Below are 21,197 nucleotides of genomic sequence, written 5' to 3'. Positions count from 1 at the left end.
TTGCAAAGCTATAAGCACCATTTCCTGTGTATACCATGCCTTGAAACTTCATTTTGAAGCTTCTTGTGGCAAGAAGCAACAACAGCAGCAGCTTTTGGTTATCTGCTTGATTGCTTTGTTTAGGGAATGGAGTTTAAATCACAGGATGCTACTTTCTGCCATGGTCCCTTTGGAACAGGTAACAACATACTTTGGATTTTCATGAGAAAGGGAGTTTTGCTAATCTTAAAAGGTTTCCAAGGTGTTCTCTTTCCACGTAAAAAAAGGGCCAGGCTTTGTGACACATATCATTACTACATGATTTCTACTCATGCAAGGTGGCTAATTCTTAAGAGGGATAGTGGTGTGTTACTGCTCTCTGCTTTTTGTCATCTGAGGATAATGTGCCTGCAGGTCATTTTTTTCTATGAAGAGAAGAGCTCCTCAGTGAGCTGTATTCTGGGTTTCTGAAGCAATGTGAACTCAAACTGTACAGGGTGACTGTTGCCAACACAGTAAAGGACACACACACTACACTATATACTTGATTCTAAGTGTCCCACTTCCCCCACACAATTTAGCACAGGGCAGCAGTTCCCAAACTCTGACAAGATTGTGCACCACCAATTTAAAACATTACAACCTTAAGTACCACCAGCAAATCTTTGTCATTTAAATTATAATACATCTGTTAATGTGTACCACTGACAGGCTGTCTGCGTACCGCTGGTGGTACCTGTACCACAGACTGGGAACCGCTGGCATAGGGGAACAAGCACCCCATCTTACAATTGAGTGCAGGAAAGGGGGGCAGGCAGCTACCGTGGCTTGGGCTCCAGCCCCTAACGCAGGGTTGTGGCCAAAGCTGCAGATGCTCTCCCAAACTCCTCCCCTGCAGCCTCTTCCCTCCCACCCCGCTTGCCTTTATTCCACACCAACAGACTCTATGCATGCTGCAGCCTGGGGCACTGAGCACAGCCACAGCTTGTAGCAGCTAGAGGCATCCTGCATAGCTACTATGTGAGTGGGGCCAGGCTGGGACTGAGCTCAGTGTCCAAGGCTAACAGAAACAGCCTGGAGCAGAGGCAGAGGCTGGAGGTTGGCAGGCAAAGGGCAGTGGGTGAGGCACAAGCAGTCAAAGCACCTGTGTACCCATTGTCTGCCCTCCTGCAGTGGTGGGGGGTATGAATTAGACAGCCCTCCCAAAACTGATTTCTAGATGGAAAATTGTAACAAATGGATATAGTTTCCATGCAAATAAACTAATACTTAAGTAAATATGGCACTTTTTAAAAAATGCTGTGGTTTGGAAGGGGGGACGGAAGGGAGGGAGTGAAGAGAATAACTTACTGAGATTGGTTGCAAAAATGTGAAAATTGATAAACTGATTAAGTCTATACTTACCTTTATTGCTTAAACACTTCTAAGCAATAGTATAATCAAGGAAGTCTGTGACTTGTTCAGAAAAGTAGATACCCCTAGCACTGTAAAATGTATTTACTAAATACTCACATACAGATGTCTTGAAATAGACAGGACACTACTACATTTTAAAAGTTTATTAACACTTCAGTTTAATGCCCTTGTAAAAGCCTGAAAAAAAGTATCTGATAACTGATTTTGTCCTTTCCCAGTTGGCAAAGACTTTTTTCTCCCTTGAGACCAGTGAAGCTCAAGTTAGTGTTTTGTTGATTTCCTATATGCAGGTCAGCTTCAATCATAGCAGCAATAGCATGCAGGATTCTGGATGAGATTATCTGTCAATTGCTTATAGAGAACTAGTAAAAATGCACAAATACTTTGTACGTTGATGCTATTTGCATTTTTTTTTCTTTAAAAGTACTCATAAATGGGTAGACTAATTTACTTACTATAGTAATTTTAAAGTAGGCCAATGTTTGGGATCTAAAAGTTGCTTCAAAACCCAAGACGGAATATTTTTCTATTTCTGCACTGTTATATTACCCTTTTTAAAAAGTGCTAATCCATAAAAAGCTTAACACATTATGCACTTTGGATACAAGAAACTTGTTCCATCTTGCGTTGTGGAAAAGCAAAAGTGTAATCTTCATTTTTAATTGAACTACAGCTGTGCATTTAACTTCACATGACTACATGGCCTTTATCATTTAACCATAATATCGCTATTAGCAGTGAGGATTATATTTCCCCATGCTTACATACACAAGTAAGCAAGCAGACAAAGTAAGACATTCTAACCATTTCAGGAACAGAGACAAACAATTTAATCCATATTACATAATTCACTGAATACAGTTGATCTCATCCAAAGTCACTCCTGAGAGCAAAATAGTTTCAGCATTACATTTTATATACAGCTATGAAGGGATTACTGGAAACCAGAAGAGTCTCCTTATACCATGGTATATATACTGGTTATGATGCCTGTTTATGCTTTCTTTCTGCAGAGAATTAGTCAAATCATAATATAGCTTGTTACCACCTGCTTGGTATTAAAAAACAGATTAATATGCATTTTTATAATTTCTCTCTTACAGGTGGCCCTTTCCACACTGAAGTAGTAATGCCAGACATCCAGCTAAAGTCAGGTGCATTGAAAAATGACTCTTTCTGCTCTATAGCCCAGAAAATACTGGCCATAATTACAAATCTTTATATACACTAGTTTAACTGTAAACAACACGTAGAAGTCCTCTCCGTTTTTCCCCTTACACAATGGAGTAATTGCTCTGTCTGAACCAAACTACATCCTGCACGCTACAGCCTGTTATTTTCCATGCTATCAGCTTCCTTTGAAAAACAGGCTCATGAAGTCTGATGCAACCCCATTTTGATAGAGCATAAATTAGAGAATTATAACAACTTGTGATCCAACAGAATCAAAATAATTTAGACTTTAGCATATTTTTCCAGTCATTAGGGTGAGGAGACTTGAATGCAGATACTGGAACATACAACTGGAAACATCTGTACTTGCATGCTTTTAAGTGAAAAGATAAGCAATATTTGTAATTTTTTCATCGTCTTCCTTGCACATATGCAAGATGTTTTATAAAAGTTTACCACAGATAGCTATGACAGTACATGATGTAATTATAACTTTCATTAAAAAAGCACTAGAAATTAAAGGCAACCAAGATAATGTATGTATTCTCTAGGACAAGTTTTTTCTCAGCTACACAATGTGTGTATACACCAAGGTCTAACACACTTAGCTGCACTACATCAAGTCAAGCTGTTCAAAAAACACACATAATTTTGCTTACAGGAGTATTTTCCGTCCACAATTTGCCATTTAACAAGTAATTTCCTGTATAGGATTATGTTTAAAATCAGAAGTATGGATATATTTTGTTCCGATACTACAGTCAGTTTTTTTTAATGACATGTATATCAGAAATGAGGCAAGACATAAGATTAAGTGCAGGGAAGCATTTCAGACCCAATAAATGCATTTTTTAAACTTAGCTATACATGGTTAGTAACACAGAGAAATTTTACTAACAGTTGCATAAAATGATTTTTTTTTAATTTTTGGACGTTGAGTAACCGAGGCTTACTCAGCACACAATTCCTCTGCATCACAGAAATTCATTTTGAGTGTTTAATTACAAAAAAAATTGCATTTAAGAATATTTGCTAAAGTGGTATTACAAACATAACAGATAAGATAGTAAACTTGGATGGAGTACCCTTTATGAAATCCAAGAATCTGTTGTCCCTTGAAAGATATGCAACACACCCAAAAATGGAACAGAAGGCTGACTGCTCTCTGCCCACACAATCCAAGCAAATTTTTAATACCATGTGCTAAATACATTTGTCTACCAATTTTTATACCTGCTGGATAATCCAAATTATTCTTATGTCTTAACACATGTTGGATAATTATTTCTATTGCTGAAGCAGCCAGAAAATGGTTCTTTAAATAAATAAAAAGGAAACCTCCTCCCCCCCAAAACTTTAATTACAACAGTCTAAGCCAAGGATTTAAGCAGGTAAATTTTAAATTAGCCATTTGTTACATGTTGCAAGCTACCATGAACTTAAGAATTCCTTCTAGGAGTACACCACCACACAAACAGGCTACCCAGCAGAAAAATCTGTTAACAATTTTATTTCTCTTTTAATGTTAAATATCATGGGACAGGATTGTAAGGATGAAAAACTGTCAACAACTGCCTCACAAGGGATAAGAAAAAAAATTCTGCCATGATATTAGCAAAGAAAGATAAAGGAGAAAATGTACACAGTAAGAGGCACCATTCCCCTAGAACACCTCTTGTCATATTCCTGAATGAGTGGGATTAAGCAATCTAATAAATCATTTTTCAAGAGGTAACAGCAACAGATAAAATTTTAAAGGATTATTAAAATAACATTTACAAGACTTTGAACAATTTCTGAACTCTTATTAAAACCACAAAAAGAAAGAACAATTCTTTATTTATGAATTTTCATAAAGGACTGAATGTGCAACTGACACCTGCTATTGATGATTTAAATGTACAATTTTGTCCAGTAGCCGAACAGTTTGTCTTTTATTTTAATTGTGTTTTCTAACCGTGCGAGATCATTAAAGGCAAAGCCTGTATGACGCTGTACACAAAAATGGTCACTTGGGCCATACTACCAATGAAGTGGTAGGTAAACAAATCTTTTCCTGGCCAAGAAACAAAAAGGAAGCCGCACTCTGCATGCTTCTCTCTCTCTCTCTCACTCTCTACAAGATGAATTTCCCTAAGAAGAATCCAATGAAAATGGCTGCAATTACAACAAGAAGAGAGGGAAGAGGATTGGAGCCATTCTCTCTGAGAGCCAAGGCTGTGGGTGATCCAGATTTATCTGAGCGTGCTACCTTTCTGAGCCTCAAGTCTTCCTCCTGAAAAGAAAAAAAAATGGAAGAATTTGTGAATAAGATACCTATGAGAAAAAAATTTAACCAGGAACCTGAATCTAAAAACATTTATGATCATAAAAAAATAATAATTGCCATTACTTATTATTTAAACTATGCTATACAAGAAAAGCCATGACAAAGTAAATTTGAATCCATCATAATTGTTCTTAATTGAATAACTAATACACAATTTTTTACCCTGCCCCTGTGCATACATCTTAATTAAAGGGAACAAAACATTTAACTGAAAACTTCATAAGATCCATCTTTTAGTTGCACATTAAAAATTGAATAGTAAATAAAAAGGATACCTGAAATCTATATTTTACGCTTTATTTTGCTGTATTCTCCAATATTGCTACATTACAGTTTTAGCTATTAGCGTTATCTCAGGTTCCTTTTTAAAAATAATTATTGCCAATATAGAAGCCTTTAGGCTATGATAATCACATGTAACTGTATGCTGTAAAGCAGGGGTTCCCAACCCCTGGTTCCGCAGGAGGGTCAGCTGCTGGAACAGAAGTGACCGCTGACCAGCACACTGCAGACTGGAAGTGACAAGCATACTGTGGACCAACAGCTAACCCTTTTTTTTCGCTGAGTATACCGAGTATAAAACAGGGTTGGCTGCCTGCCCACAGTGTGCTGCTGGTCTCCAGTTTGTCAGTCCGCAGCATAAAAAAAGGTTGGGAACCCCCAAGGTAAGGTATTTAAAAAATAGCAGTATACAAAACCAAAAGAAAGTACGAACAAGTTGGCCACAACTAATATGCCAAAATTTCATCATTTTAGATTAAATTTAGTGCTGTTAGTTTAGATCTCACCTATATGTTCCTGCATACCTATACATACACTCAAAGGATATCACCGTGTTTCATAAAAACTGACCAGAACTGCCAAGACTGAAAGGACAGCCAGCATTCTGTTTCAAAAGGACACAATTCATTCCATTCTATCGTAACAAATAGTTAACTTGCAGAACTTTAGTATCTTAGCAGTATAAAAAAATGTATTGACGAAGTCTCAATAATTGGCGAGTATTTCAAATATACTTCTCATTATCCTGTGCTGCATATGTTCTTGCATATGGAATAATAATTCTTAGATCACTTGTACTTTAAAAACATTTTAATAAATTCACTTCTTGCATTTTACACAGAAGCAGGATTTTAAAATGAGAAGAGTGACAAAATGGCTAAGACAGTTCTGAAGAAAGAACCTTTGATAAATCTTTGTTCTTAGAAAAATAAATGTTACATCACAAATGAGCCCTGACAAACTGATAACAGTACCTTAATCTCTCTAAATAGGCCTGTCTCATTCTCCAAATGAGTTCCTTTAAGCATAATTTCATTTGCATGACTGAACATAAATTTATGGCTTTTAAATCAGATGCTTAGGAGCAACTCATTTTAATATAAAACACATTAGAGAACTTACTTTCAGGTGCCGATTTTCATCTGACAGTTTCATCACTTCACCCTGAAGTCTTTTGCATTCTTCCACTAGTTTCCTTGTTTCGGTATCATTAAGTGAAACACTATGTGGTTTTGGCATCGGTCCATCCTGTTTAGATGTATTCAGCACTGGGGCAGACTTGCTTGATTCTATATCATTCTACAAATATTAAGAACAACTTAAGAATTTTACTTTTCAAGATGTAAATATTATTTAGATCTCAAAAACTGAAAAAAGCAAACTATTACTACAGCATAGTTCAATAAAGTTAATATTTATTACTTATCTAAACAATGGAAAGATTTTTGCCATTGATTTTTCAACCTTCATTTGTAAGAACCTTAGAAGTCATCAGGACATTGCACTGTTTGTAGTTAGTGCTTCTGCCTTTGAGGAAAAAAAAGTTCTCTCAAACTAACTTGACCCAACAGGCATCCAAAGATAACTTAAGACGTGAACCTCCATTTGTACTTGAAAAGAAAAAGGTAAAAAAAAAATAATTAAGGTGACAAGAAGCAAAAGGACACAGTAAAATAAAGTAGCAGGTGAAGAAAAACAGAGGTTCTATTAGGGACTAATGCGATTAACTATAGGGAAAAATATTGGGCAGGCATCTAGAATGCCTAGCAGTAAAGGCTCTCAAGGGATTTTACAAATGTCGATTGCACTTCATGGCTCTTCTCATTTTGAATTTAGGTAAACACGTGCAAAGGTTAAATGACCACCCAAAGTAAGCAAAGTTGTGACAAAGCTGCTAATAAACTCCAGGAGTCTAGATTCCCTGCTCTAAACATTGTATGTTGTCTTGTGGGCTTTGTACCATTCCATATAGCAGTGACCTCAATTAAATACAGAGTTAAATGGATTTATAAAATGCAGTATCCATGTTTTAATATTGTTATAAATAATTCTATCAGCTGTATTATTACATCGCCTTACATTTTAGATATTGTACAGCATGGCCACAAAGAACCTAAGGGCCATATCCTGCTGTACTGCATATTACAGGGAGTCCTGGTAGGATTCAAAAGAATACCTCAGGCATGACTAAGAAGAGCAGGATTTAGCACTTTTTATCAGTTTCTTATCTAAACAGAAACTCCACTAGATCCCTAAAGCTTTTAACTCCCTGGAACAAACCTGCTTCTGCTGTCTGACCTCACTGATTGGCTCCTTCATGTCAATCTTCTGGCTATAGCTGGTAGGCGTCTGAAGAAACTTGTTGTTGGCTGGAGTGAAATACTTGTATCTTGGTGTAGGTAAATCCTGAGGTGGCAGGTGAGCCATACCCTCAGTGTTGATCAGATTTCTCATTTCAAGAGTTAAGGGAGTGACTAAACCAACTGCTAAAGGATTAGGTTCTGCAACCCCACGCTGCTACTCAGAAAAACATAAATATTATGTATAGGCAGTAATAATATGAAGGTACCATGTTACAGAACATGCAAAAAAGAGTTAGCTACAGGTGTTAGTTTTGTACAATAAGCATTTGGTGTTCTGGCTAAACTCTAAGGTTTAGTGTAAAATTAAACATAGCTACTTAGAATCTACAAGTAAATAATGTAATGGCTTAATAGTAAGAGAGAAGTAAAAATTAATCCAACTAAATGAGTATCTATTAAAATTATGCTTAACCTTTACATTTCTAGTATTTCTAGTAGATGGGTTGCCAAAGATTGATACAAATTCCCATTTTATTGATATCTTCTTCCCAAAATATTTTCATATGACACCCAAAGCATTACATTACAAGACTGTGTACAGCATTGTAGCTGTCTGTAGGAAGTATCTCTTGGGATTCAGAATGAAAGAATAGAAGAAATCATACCCAAAAGAGATTTTGCAATACAGGCAACACCTGGTTGTTCTTACCAGGTACTGCTGCAAACACCTCTAATACTTCTACTAGAAACATGTTTCCCACTGTGTATTTAGATAACACTCCCTTATAACATTATCAGCCACCTTGAATCCAACCAGGGTACTAATATGTTGCTACCACAAAGCACCAACTGCACTATGAGAGCGCAAGTGAAATACTTATAATTCTCAACTGTACTCTTCACAGACCTGCTCCCTTCTACCTTGTCAAGAACTAACAATTACTGTTTTAAATGACATACACAGTTCAGAAAGGACAGTGCTCTTCTATACTGATGTCTTGAAATTATCATCTGCCACAGAGTTCTGTGCCTCTGCATCTTAAATTTCCCTGCTTTACCACTAACATAAAAGATGGATGTCAAGAGTATCCGTGCTAACCCAAGTGAAGAATCATAGAAACTAGGCCTGGAAGAGACCTCTGAAAGTCACATAATCCAGCGCCATGCCTCAAATCATTCAATAAATCCTTCTCTAACTTATAACCAGGGTTCCTGGTTTCCCCCGATAAAAATAAATAAATAAAAAAAAAAAAATCACAAATTCTCTGATAAAAATACCCAAAATCCATGATTAAAATTAAAACCCAACCCCCTCACTGGTGCCTCTCATTCCTCACAACCCCCCAAGCCCTGCTCATGCTCCTCACTCCTCCAGCATCCTCTCTGGCACCCCTCACTCCCCCCACAGCCCACCCACACTGCTCATGCCCCTCACTCCCCCCACAACAGCCCCCCAACCCAACTGGTGCCCCTCACTCCCCACAGTTCCCCAGGCTTGCTTGTGCCCCTTGCCACCCACCCACAGCCCCTGCCCCCCAGCCCTGCCAGACGGGGCCCCCCAGCTGCCAAGGCTATAGGGCCAGGGACCCAAGTCCGCAGCTCCCTGCCCCCAGCAGAAGGCAGCAGCTGCTGCAGCAGAAGGAGCAGAGCCGGCTCCCCCACTGCTGCTGCCTGCTGCAGGCTTAGGCAGGGGCGAGGCTGGCTCCCAATGGCAGTACACACTCCTGGGGGGCAGGGGGGACCCGCGCCCTCCAAATCTGTGCAGAGGGCAAGGGCAGGATGAGTGTGTACAGCAGACTTGTGATCCCCAACCTACTGCCTTCCCCGGGGCCTCCGCAGCACAGCGTGTGTGATGACCCAGCACAGCAGGGCACAGAGGGGACATGCAGGAAAGCTGCTTGCCTCTGGAGCTCCGCAATGCCCTGGCAACACTTCCCCTGCAGGCAGGGGCAACAGTGAGGGGCACAACCCTGAGCTGCTACCCACACTGCCCCCATGCACACAGGGGAGGTGCGGCCAGGGCAGCATGGAGCTTGCAGCAGCAAGCAGCTTTCCTGCGTGGTCCCACTACGCCCTGCCAAGCCAGGTTGCACAATGCACTATGGAGGACCTGGGGGAGGGCACGAGGGTGGGGAGCACAAGTGTGCAGCGCACACCTGTTCTGCCCCATGCACAGATCTGGGGTCTGCGGGTCCTCTCTGCCCTCCTGGTAGTGCGTGGAGCCAGCCCCACCCCCCGCCCCCCAAGAAAAGCCCAGTCTACAGTGCGTGGACCAGGAGCCGAGTGCTATCAGCCAAGCGGACTCAGTGCCTCCTTGTGTGGCTTCCCACACTCCTGAAGGAAGCCACACAGAGGTGCAAAGCCAGCCCACAGCACATGGACCGGGAGCAGTGCGCTATCGGCACTCCACGATTCCATGTGCGGCTTACCTGCAGGGCCAACAACATGGTGCTCTGGATCCATGTGCCACCGGCCGTGCGGGCGCTCCATGTGCGGCTTCCCCCAACATCTCTCCACATCCTCCGCCACATACCAACACTCTGCCCCACACCTGCCCCGCCAACTTCCTCCAGTCACCTACACCTGCCACCCGGGGCCCCCTCAGCCCTGCCAGTGCCCCCTAGCCTTTACCTACAACCCCTCAGCCCCCTGCAAGCCCCACTTACCTCACAGGCTCCAGGAACCAACAGTGAGCCTGAGTCAAGCCCTGGGTGAATGCGAGCCTCAGGCCCTGCCCTTTCCCCCTCTCCCTCTGGGCAGGGCTGAGGGTTTCCTGCCCTTTCTGCAATCAGCTCTTGCAGGTTGGAGCTCTGCCACCTGCACGGCTCTTTGCAAAAGGGGGAAATCCACAGGTATCTTTGCTAAAAGGGAAAATCCGCTTTTTCTCTGATAAAGTCGGGAAATCCATGGTTTTCTCTGTTTTTCCATGAGAAATGGAAAACCCGGATCCCTGCTTGTAACTAAAACAATATCAGCCATGTTACACAACTACAAGGGCACAGCATTCTAACCTGCCACATGTAAAGCAGGGGAACAACAGTGGGCAGTGTCATGCTCCTGCAAGCATTGTAAGAGATCTAAGAATCTCTTAATTGAAGAAAGCTTAATTTAAAATTACAGGTTAGAAATGAGTAATTTTTTATGTTAATTAATAAAAATATATCATAGACTTAAGATTAGTTGCATGCTAAATATAACCTTACTTTTTCCAAAGACATTGAGTGTATTTTTCAATAAATATTACATACATATAAATAGTTATTTAATATTACTGCATATTAGTAAATATATATTTGCTTATATTTTGAAAACAAAGATTCAACGTAAAATTGAAACTGCATTACAGGTCTTAAAAAAGAATTCAGTAATAGCATCACCCTTATTTCTTACTTTCTTCTTACTTACCAGTTTATCATTTTCATTGGGCATTTCAAAGACGCATCTTAATTTCGAGTCCATTAGTTCATCAGGTTTTGCCTCTTTCCACTAAGACAAAAATGTTTTATGGTTACTTAACATGCAACATTCATCCAAACCAAGCACTTAAAACAGTTCTAAAATGATTTATCTCCGAAAAACACATTTTTGAATACTGGCTTTATTCCAGCTACAGTCTCCAGATTTTAGTTTTCAAACAATTATTTGGTATTCATTACTTATTACTATTTGAATAACAGAAGTTCAAGGTATGTAAAAGCTATGGACTGGAAATAAAAGAGAATAAGTGGAACATACTGCAATGGAACTGCTCAATTTTAAAGCAAAAAGAACTAAAAGATGACTTTCTAAAATGGGTAGGGAACCAAAAAAACTTTTACCGTACTTAGAGGTGCACTGATACACGTCAGTAACATATCGAATCGGCACCAATAACAGGAAAATTAACATTATCAGCAATCAGCTTTTTTTGGCTGATAACGTCACCAATACATGTTGCATGTATGCATACAGCTACAGAATGCAACTCAGCCAGGAATGCAGCCCAGCAGCTTGGAGAGCAGCGTCCACCAGGTAAGTCTGGGGGAGGGAGGAGGGGGACACATATCAAGGCCCCTAGGTGAGGGAGGGAGTGGGGCAGGGACAGACGCTGCCCTCCCAGGGCAGTGAATGAGGTAGCGCATGAGATGGAACTGCAGGCAGCTCGTCTAGGGGGCGCAAGAGCCTCCCTGTTGCTGCACACACCACCAAGGGAGGCATGGGGGTATGTGCCCCCCCCCCCCCCCCCAGATTTGCACATGGGGGTGAGGGTAGGCTGCCTGCTGCAGGCTCGGGGCCAGGGGCTGCCCCAGCCTCTTCCCAGTGGGGGGGCTGGGCCAGGACTGTGCTCGGGGCAGGGCAAGCTCATGCCTCCCCAGGGATGCACAGAGCAGCAGGGAGCCACCCCGCCTCCCCATGTTCCCCCAGAACAAGCAATCTTCAGCCCCGTCCTGCTCCCAGTCCCAGGGTCCCCATCACCAGCCCGGAGGGCAGCACCTGCCCCTGCCCCACTCCCTCCCTCACCATGGGGGCCTTGATCTGCCCCTCCATGCCCCTTTGCCCCCAACAGACTTGCTGGCAGGAAGCTGCCGGGCTGCATTCCTGTAAATCGGCTATCAGTATCGGCCAAGAAAACCTTTACCGGTGCATCCCTAACTGTATAATAATGTGGCAAAATTAACAATCATCTTATCCTTTAAAATAAATCTTTTCAGAATGTTTCAATAGGTGTCCACAATCTAAATTTCTGGACTACTATCAGTTTGTACAATTTAACACAGAGTCATTTGGGCCTACAAAATAGTAAACAGCTTATAAACATTATGAATTGCTCAAAGCCAGCATACATATATTTAATGGTAAGAGATGCTAGAATATTCCTGCCTACCCAACTGAGTTTTTAAAACTATGAGGTATGTCTTTGCATGCTTGACACAAAACACCTATTTCCAGGACAGATAAAACCAAGCCTCACTGTACAGCAATCAGAACATTAAATTTGGATAAGACCTTTCAGAACAACAAACATTACACTGAGCTAAGATACAGAAAATTTACAATAGAAAACCTTTTAAGACACTAACTACTGCTTCTCTGGTATGATGACAATCGCCTAATGAAACTGCCTAGCCAAATGTGATGAGAATAGACACTACAGGACCTGATAACCGTCCTGGTCTGAAAAATGGTGCCAGGAGAAGATGCATGTCACAGCTACATATGAACTGCTATTTTTGGAAAATAACTTCAGAAACACTAGACTACATGTATCCCATAAATTAGTTTTATAACCAATCCTTGAATCAGTATATTGTTATACATTTCTTCACCTTCTATTCCATAGATTTAAAAAAACAACAACATGCAAGTAACAACACACTTACTTTAATAGGAGTAGATGCATGATATGACTAGATACTGTAATGGTAATTTTGGTATGACTACATATTTATGAAATCCTTAATAGCTACTAATACCAACTTTCATTTTAACTTTTTTTGCAGATACCTAAAAATCACTCCTTATACCAGATGGTCTCTCTTCAGTTGAGCAAGCTGTTTGTTGTGGTGTACAATTTTAGTCAGATTGTTGCATCTTTTTCCCCTTTTATGTTACATTTCTTTCCCTTACAGAAGGAAAGAATCATCGTAGTCTTTTGACCATTTCTTCCAATCACTCTTCCTGGGCCGCCACTTTCCAACAATATTTTTTCCACTATTATTCTTATATGCACAACCTCTACTTTTTGCCCTCAGACACAATCCATCCTATTAAGCTACTAAATCTTTTCTTGCTCAGTCTTCTTTCATACCAATCCTATCTGGCAACAAACCACATAACAAACCAACTCAACCTACAAATTTACTTCCTCTCCCAGAAATAAATGTTTCTGCATAGTCTGCCTTCTTGAAGAAAAATACATACCTCCCATTCTCCCCTCAAGCTGTTCTGATTTTTCTGAAAACACATTGTGTGTGTTAGTTAACTCTTTGTGAATCAAATAACGCCTCTGTCATTAAAACTTGCCATGGGCTTGATGTTTCCATTTTCTCAGAGTTCCTTCAACCTTGACCTGTTTACAGTCTCCCTATTAAACACTTGTAAGGTTCAGTAAACCCAAGTTATAATAGTCAACTTATCCCTCCATTGGTATGCACACTTATTTCCTTATTCACTTAGCTTTCCCCTTCAAACAGAGCTTAAGTAGGTCAAAAGTACCAATGACATATTTGTGCATTTATGATTCAAAATCTTGGATCATTCACGTAAGCCAGATTTGTTCAAGGGGAAAAAAACCTAGCCTTTTCCAAGAATAAGAGTTAATCACGAAACAGTTTGATTTCAACATATTACACAACAAAACATCTTGAAGAAGACAATATTCGTTTTACTTACCACTGCCTCCATATCTGAAATGTTTGGTGGTGCAAAGATCGTCTGTACCATAAACTTGTGTTTACTCTTCTCATTGGGGTCATAATCAAAAGGCTGTAGCATTACTGTTCAAGAAATTAAGGATTAAGATTAATGCCTAGTTCTTTAAATGATAACATGATGCAAGCATTCTAATCATTTTAGACAACTCAATTCTCATTTGAGTAGCCACTAATAAATCTCTAACACAAATGGAGTGGTGGAAGTGGGTTGAGAGGAATATGATATGATAACAGCCATGAACTAGAAACAAATCTTAAAATTATTTAGGGCCTATTTAATTAACAAACTCTCATTTGTATTAATGTGGTTTGGACTGAGGCTATACTGTGGTAATTTTTTTTAATCCATTCCAAAAAATAATTAAGAAAACAAGCGTAGTTTACCACAATCCACTGTTTTCTTTCTGCAATGTAATCACCAGAACTATGATATATGACACAGGTTTGTAGAGTCAAATGTATACTATGCCTCAAGTAAATGTAAAGACACAGGACTGAAGAGAAGATGGTAGTGACAACCAGGATCTATGACAAAGATTTTTCAGGTGGTGATAGCTGGGCCAGTTCCCATCTGTCATTGTGAGAATGACACTACAATGGTGGGGAAGCACATACTTCAATTAGGCCCACTCCTACAACGCTCTACTCCTATGCTCTACTCCCAGACTCCAGGTCTGGACACCACTTCCTCCATGGTTCTGGCAGTACAATCTTCAGTCTCCCCCATCCCTGGGGTGCGGCTAAGAGAGCCTCAGGGGCTCCCTGTAGCACAGCACAGCAAGGTGCCTCCTGTACAGCACAGTAGGAAGGACCTACAAGGTGCTATGTGCAAGGCACAGGAGTGCTGGGATAGTAGTGGGGACGGGGAAGGACGTATGAGGCCCATGGCCTTTCAGGAATTGGACAGTCCTGCTCTACCATGCTACTTATGCAGACTCAACATGCTCTGACTATATAAACAGAGCAAAACCAAATTCGGTAGAAAAGGGGGTAAAGCATAAGATGCCTTTAAAAAAAAGTTTAATATGATACTAAAAAGACCTAACATGCCTCATTCATAAATCACAATTATTGCAAGTCACCACTAGAGGGAAAATCTGAAGTTGTCTGAGTGTTCTTTGCCTTTAATATGTTTGGGTTAAGTGTAACTTTAATTTCCTGGGTTTATAAAGCTCTGTTATGAGACACCTAATGGGATCATACCTACAATACAATTTGTTCAGGCACTGATATTTGAAAATTAACTCAGGTTGTAACTTTTTTTTTTTTCTGTCTAGAAATATTCAAAGCTCCAGGTACTACAAGCAGAGTTTCTACAGCTAATATCTTCGATTTGATGCAGTGGGACATTGAAACGTTTACAGTAGCTTTACTTAAAGGTTATGAATTAATCAAGTATAAACATACAATCAGTACAGTAGCTCCTGCATTTTACTTTAAATTTACTCATGTAAAGACTTTCCGTTTTCAACATAATTTTTCCTTATCAATATTCCATATGAAACAAGTTGCTGGGGAAAGCTGGAGCTTTGAGCACCAAAGTTTAGGCATTAATTACTAGGTGTCATTTTAGGTTGCAGTTTAGCTGGATATTTTTGCTAGACTCCTCAGTACTGATATAGTGTCAAAATTATATTTGCATCTTTAGGTTTCACAGTTAAACGAAGTTACCTTCTGAAAGAAGAAAATGGCAATTAATCTCTCTCAAAGTTATTACGTTAAACTATTTACAACATCAGTTAATCACACAGCATCAATTACACATTAAATGTTTTCAAAGATCTTCAAAATTATGAAGAGTAAATTATTTTAAATGAAAGGTTAGGTACTGAAGCAAAGTTCTGCAACAAAATACAAATTCTATTACAAATACCTCACTCCCCTTTCCCCCCACATATCTGCAGAAAGGGTTTCCAGTACCTCAATTCAAGTAGGTTATCAATCATCACCAAAAATGGCATAAATTAATCTTATTTGGTAAAGGTACCCTTTTTAAAGTAGAGATTTGAGTGGCCAATTCTCAGTTATTGAAAAGAGAACATTTCCAGTTCATGTCTTTTTATAACTTGTTTCCTTTCATTTATATTTAAAAAAAAACACTTCAGATTACTGTAATTTTGCCAATACAGATCTTTTATAACTAAACATCATCATCATGTCTCCTATATAAATGAAAACCTGGAATACAAATCTAAAACTCCAAAGCAAAAGTGAAAGTAATTCTAGGAAAAAAATGATATGGCAACTGCACAACATCTTATACAATACTACCAACTGTGCAAGTATTTGTTCCCCCCCACCTTTCTAATTTTATAGTGGTAAAAAAGCTACTGGAGCCATCTTGTGGTTTAGCTAGGAAAATGCATCTGTAATACTGTAGGCTAGATCCCTACTTGGTTTCATGTAAAATATACAATACATGTGATCAACTTTGTCCTAGAAAAGAACCAATTTTCCACATCTGCCAAAGTACACAGTTAAAAGTTGTCTATTTACATTTAGGAAGAGGCAAATTCTTTAGGTTACGACTTCCTTAAATAATTTATAAATACACGCACCCAAGTAAAATATAGAAAACTAACCTATTCCCTCCATGTGCATTATTTCCTGGAAAAGAGCGCCTCCTGTGTTACAATCCCAATCATGCAGCCATTTCTCTGACTAGCTAGATCACCTAGCATCTAATTAAAGGGGAAAATTATCTGCTTTTCAACAAAAGAAAACTTTAGCACATATGGAAGTTCTAACTTCTGTTTCTGATTTCTTGATGACTAAAAAAGGGGGAGTGTGTTTCTACCGTAAAAGTGTTAAGTACATCTTTACCTTGTTCTGGAAGACTATGGCATAATAAAAAACTAATAGAATCTGAAAAGCAAAGAAAACTGAACTGGAGCAGGAAAGAAGCATTTATTCAACTTGTTTAAAAATATTTATTTTTAAATAGGCTAATGAAAACAAACATCCTGAAAAACACAAGGCTCTCTTCAACCTTTAATGACCAAACCTGTCCAACCAACAGTGGGGGTGGGACAGCTGGAGGGGAAGATAACTACTCCTCAAAGAAGTCCTCCAAACAAAAACAAAAAAATTAAAAATGTAACGTTAAAAGTAAAGAAAATATTTAATCCCTCCCACCCCCATCATACACTTCTAGGAGAAAAGTTGTAAAATAGATTAATTCTCCATCTCTGCCTTTATGAGCAACATCTTTCTTCATTCTTCCCCTCTCTGAAATCTGTACTTATGCAGGTGTCTCAGAGGCACACTAAGTTCAAACACTGGTAGACTGTTACACTACTCATATTAATGATAGGTAGGGATCTCTGTATAGCACACCAGAAGTGCCCCCATGACAACTTCTTTAATGCTTTCATTTCACTGCTTGCCCTCTCCCACCCCTGATTAGTGGGGAGGCCCTGCAGACTGGGCCATATGCCACTGATTGCCAGGAAAGCAAAAAACCTCATCATATTTAAAACAGCAGCAAATGGCCAAGCTGATAGGGACCCTGCACCAACTGAGGCAGGGGAGAACAAGCGGCAAAATGAAAACATTAAAGAAGCTACTGAACAGGGTGCTTCCAGCATGATTTACAGAGACCCCTAATGAAAGCCATTCAAACTGCTGCGTATTAAAAAAAATTTTGGAAAGTGATAGCTTGATATTTGCACATTGCTTTTTATTATAGCATAAATATTACAAAGACTTCTTGACTGCCCCGGTCCATGTATTCCATAAAATGAAGCAGAAAAAATGATGCTGCAATATTTGATACATGTTATTTTACAAAAACTCAGTATGAAGATGGGAGAAGATGGTTTTAGATATTTCTGCTCCCCTGACTCTTTGGTCCCACTGAGAACTAAAACAATTTCTGGAGTAATTTTAAGTGAATTAAGTGCTGCTTTAAGATACAGTGGTCCTGGGACTGCTCTGCAAGTGGAGCACAGGGTGGAACATGCAGCACTCTGATTCACCTTGGATGGGGGAACAGAATGTGTGCATTTCTACTATCAGTGTATTTCCCCCTATGCTGGCAGAAACCTTAACTGCCTATTTAGAAGTTATAAAAGGTTCTTTTGTCACTCAGTGACAAAAATCTGATCCAATTGCCTTTAAATTCAGAGTCAACGGGCTCTTTGGATCGTGTTAAATTTATTACACCTTGGAAAATACTTTAATGGAATCTGGTTATCAAATCGTTTTTGCAAGAAAACTATAGAAGTGGTTGAGAAACATTCTATGTTCTCTTATGTCAACATAAACAGGAACTGTTGTAAGACATAACTTAGTACCCATATGCTATCATAAAAAAACAGCTCGATTCAAAAATTAATATGGCACTGGATTAAAAGACAAAAACATCTCAAAGCAGTTTTGAACAGGGGGTTATCAATAGAGGTGCAATGATAAAAGATTTTCTTGGCTGATACAGATAGCCTATTATTCACCAGGAATCTTCGCCAATACCAATCCGATAACCGATTTACAGGAGCACAGCTGGGCAGCATGGAGAGCAGCTCACTGCAAGCAAGTCTGTGGAGGGGAAAGGGGTGTAAGGGAGGGGACGGGGTGTGGGGGGGGTAGACTGAGACCTCCATGGTGGAGGAAGGAAGTGGGGCAGGGGCACAGGCACAGGGTGCTATCCAGCCAGGGCAGTGAATGGGACCCCGGGGCCAGAAGCAGGACAAAGCTGCAGGCAGCTCATCCAGGTGATCAGCATCTGAGCACTTAAAAATGGCAGCAGGGGCACTTGAACTAAAACTTGTCAAAGGAGCTTTAGTTCAAGCACCACCATTTTTAAGCATAGGGATGCTTCTAGGAACAGAGCTGAGCGGGGCGATGGCAGAGCCAGGCTGCCCACTGTGGGCTTGGGGCTCTCTGCTCTGTTGCCTTTGCCCTGGGAGCTACATGCTGGCCATGCGTCCCCTGCCTACAACTTACCATCCCCACTGCTGCCCTGCTGGCAGGGTGCACACAGCCGGTGCAGGGTCCCCGTGGCAAATGCAGCAGAGAGCCCCAAGCCCACAGCAGGCAGTCCACTTCCAGCCCCCACACAAACGGGGGGGGCGGGGACGACGACGACATGCCTCCCATGCCTCCCCTGGGGGGTATGCACAGCAGTGGGGAACTGCTGCCCTCCCCACCCCTCCCATGCGCCCTGGATGAATTGCCCACAGCTTCATCCTGCTCCCTGCCTCAGCCCAACATCCCATTCACTACCCTGGTTGGGCAGCACCCACAGCCCCACTCCCTCCCTCACCCTGAGGGCCTTGATCTGCCCTCCCCCCCTCACCTCTTCCCCTCCAGACTTACCTGCAGAGCTCTGCTGTCCACACTACCTGGCTGCATTCCTGGCCACATGCATGCTGTGACTGCGCACATGCACGCGGAGTCTGGGAGCCCCAGCCAGAAGGCACGTTATATTTATCGGTGATATTATCAGCTACACCAGCCAAAAAAAAGCTGATGGCCAATAATGTTAATTTTCCTTTTATCGGTGCTGATCCGACATAGCACCGATATATTGGTGCACCTCTCATTATCAATCAATAAATTCTTGCAATGACTTATCTGAGAACAACAAGGGAAAACTACAAGGATAAGTTGCAGCCTGGGAAAGGATCCTTCCAGCAAGTGACTGAAGAAACTCAATCTATTTATGTCCAAGAACCACATATGACATCCTGATCAAAATTTAAAACTGCTTACCAAGAAACAGACATCCAATACTAGAGGATTATAATCTAATAAAGAAACAGTGAGATACAGTAAGTAAAACTGAAGTCCACAAAATTGAAGCTGAAAATTAAGTAAAATTTTATATCTAATCAAAGCGTCTCAGAGTGCAACAAAAAAGCCATGAACTGCTGTTCAACTTCCATGGGATACACAGAAGTGTTACATAATACATCAGGTTAAATAAGAGGAGCCAGCACATACCACCCTCCATGACCATTTGCTCACCACTTTTCTTATGCTTCCCATAACTCAGTCCTTGGGAGTTCAATTTCTTCATTAGTGACTTGGACAACGGGGTAAAAAGCAGCCTGTTTAAATTTGCTGATGATACCAAGATTTGGGGTGACGTGGGCACGCTAGTAGGGAAGGACAGATTACAGCAGGACCTGGACAGGTTACAGGGGTGGGCTAACAAAAATAGGATGGACTTCCATACTGACAAGTGCAGGGTGCTGCACTTGGGCAGTGGGAACCAGCAGCACACTTATAAGCTGGGAAACTCCCTTCTTGAGAGCATGGTAGCAGAAAGAGATCTTGGAGTCATTACTGACTCCAAGATGAACATGGGCCGACAATGCGAGGTCACAGTCAGTAGAGCTAACTGTACCTTGACATGCATCCACAGATGCATCTCAAGCAGGGCTAGGGAGGTGATCCTCCCCCTCTATGCAACACTGGTCAGGCCGCAGCTGGAGTACTGTGTTCAGTTCTAGGCGCCGCACTTCAGGAGGGATGTGGACAGCATTGAGAGGGTCCAGAGGAGGGCCACCCGCATGATCCGGGGACAGGAGGGCAGACCCTACAAAGAGAGGCTACAGGACCTTAACCTGTTCAGCTTTCGCAAGAGAAGGCTGAGGCGGGACCTGGTGGCCATCTATAAACTCACCAGGGGGAACCAGCAGGGTTTGGGAGAGACCCTGTTCCCCCTAGCGCCCCCCCGGGGTAACAAGGATTAACAGCCACAACTTGTTAGAGAGTAAGTTTAGACTAGACATCCGAAGGCACTACTTCACAGTCAGGGCGGCTAGGATCTAGAACCAACTTCCAAGGGAAGTGGTGCTGGCTCCTACCCTGGGGGTCTTTAAGAGGAGGCTTGATGTCTACATGGCTGGGGTCATTTGAGCCTGGTTTTCTCTCCTGCCCAGGGCAGGGGGCCGGACTTGATGATCTACAAGGTCCCTTCCAACCCTACTTCTATGAACTCTTCATCAGTTCCTATACTTCATTACAGGAGAATACGGCTCTGGCTATTCTATTGCCACCTATACTGCTAAGTTGTGGGGACCCCAGGAAGAGTTAGTTATAAGCGTAACTGGATCTGTAGTATCAAAGGTGGACCTCCTCTCCACCACCACCATTGTATCACAAATCCCACTTTTTGGGGGCTGCCAGAAAGGAGTAAGGAGAGAAACAGAGGCAACAGAGGTGGTCAGAGAGAGTCAGCTACGTTCCCCCTCATACCCACCCCATCATGGATCATTCAGGATTGAACATAGGATTTCCTTAAAACCACGTGCTTAGATTGGAAAGGTAATGAGCCATGGGAACATTTGCTGAATC

General features: G+C 41.2%; 1 protein-coding gene across 5 annotated transcripts in view; it reads right to left on the bottom strand.

Moving 5' to 3' along the window:
- Positions 1 to 1,526: 1,526 nt before the first annotated feature.
- The window catches only part of VAPA (VAMP associated protein A), a 42,256-nt gene continuing 22,585 nt past the window's right edge, over positions 1,527 to 21,197 (bottom strand). For 3 of the 5 annotated variants that reach the window (XM_006034002.3, XM_025215963.1, XM_025215962.1), the window contains exons 3-7: positions 13,855 to 13,958; positions 10,888 to 10,968; positions 7,460 to 7,696; positions 6,302 to 6,478; positions 1,527 to 4,843 (exon numbers count right to left, since the gene is read on the bottom strand). In XM_006034002.3, the coding sequence (XP_006034064.1) occupies positions 4,685 to 4,843; positions 6,302 to 6,478; positions 7,460 to 7,696; positions 10,888 to 10,968; positions 13,855 to 13,958 (758 nt within the window). In that variant the 3' untranslated portion in view covers positions 1,527 to 4,684. Of the gene's footprint in view, positions 4,844 to 6,301; positions 6,479 to 6,514; positions 6,790 to 7,459; positions 7,697 to 10,887; positions 10,969 to 13,854; positions 13,959 to 21,197 lie in introns of those variants that run through there. The other 2 variants (XM_006034003.3, XM_025215964.1) reach the window with 2 other exon arrangements.

Source organism: Alligator sinensis, unplaced genomic scaffold, assembly GCF_000455745.1.
Source record: "Alligator sinensis unplaced genomic scaffold, ASM45574v1 scaffold1201_1, whole genome shotgun sequence".
Lineage (NCBI taxonomy): Eukaryota > Metazoa > Chordata > Crocodylia > Alligatoridae > Alligator > Alligator sinensis.
The sequence above is the reverse complement of the archived record's forward strand: the minus strand, read 5'-3'. Positions and strand labels throughout refer to the sequence as shown.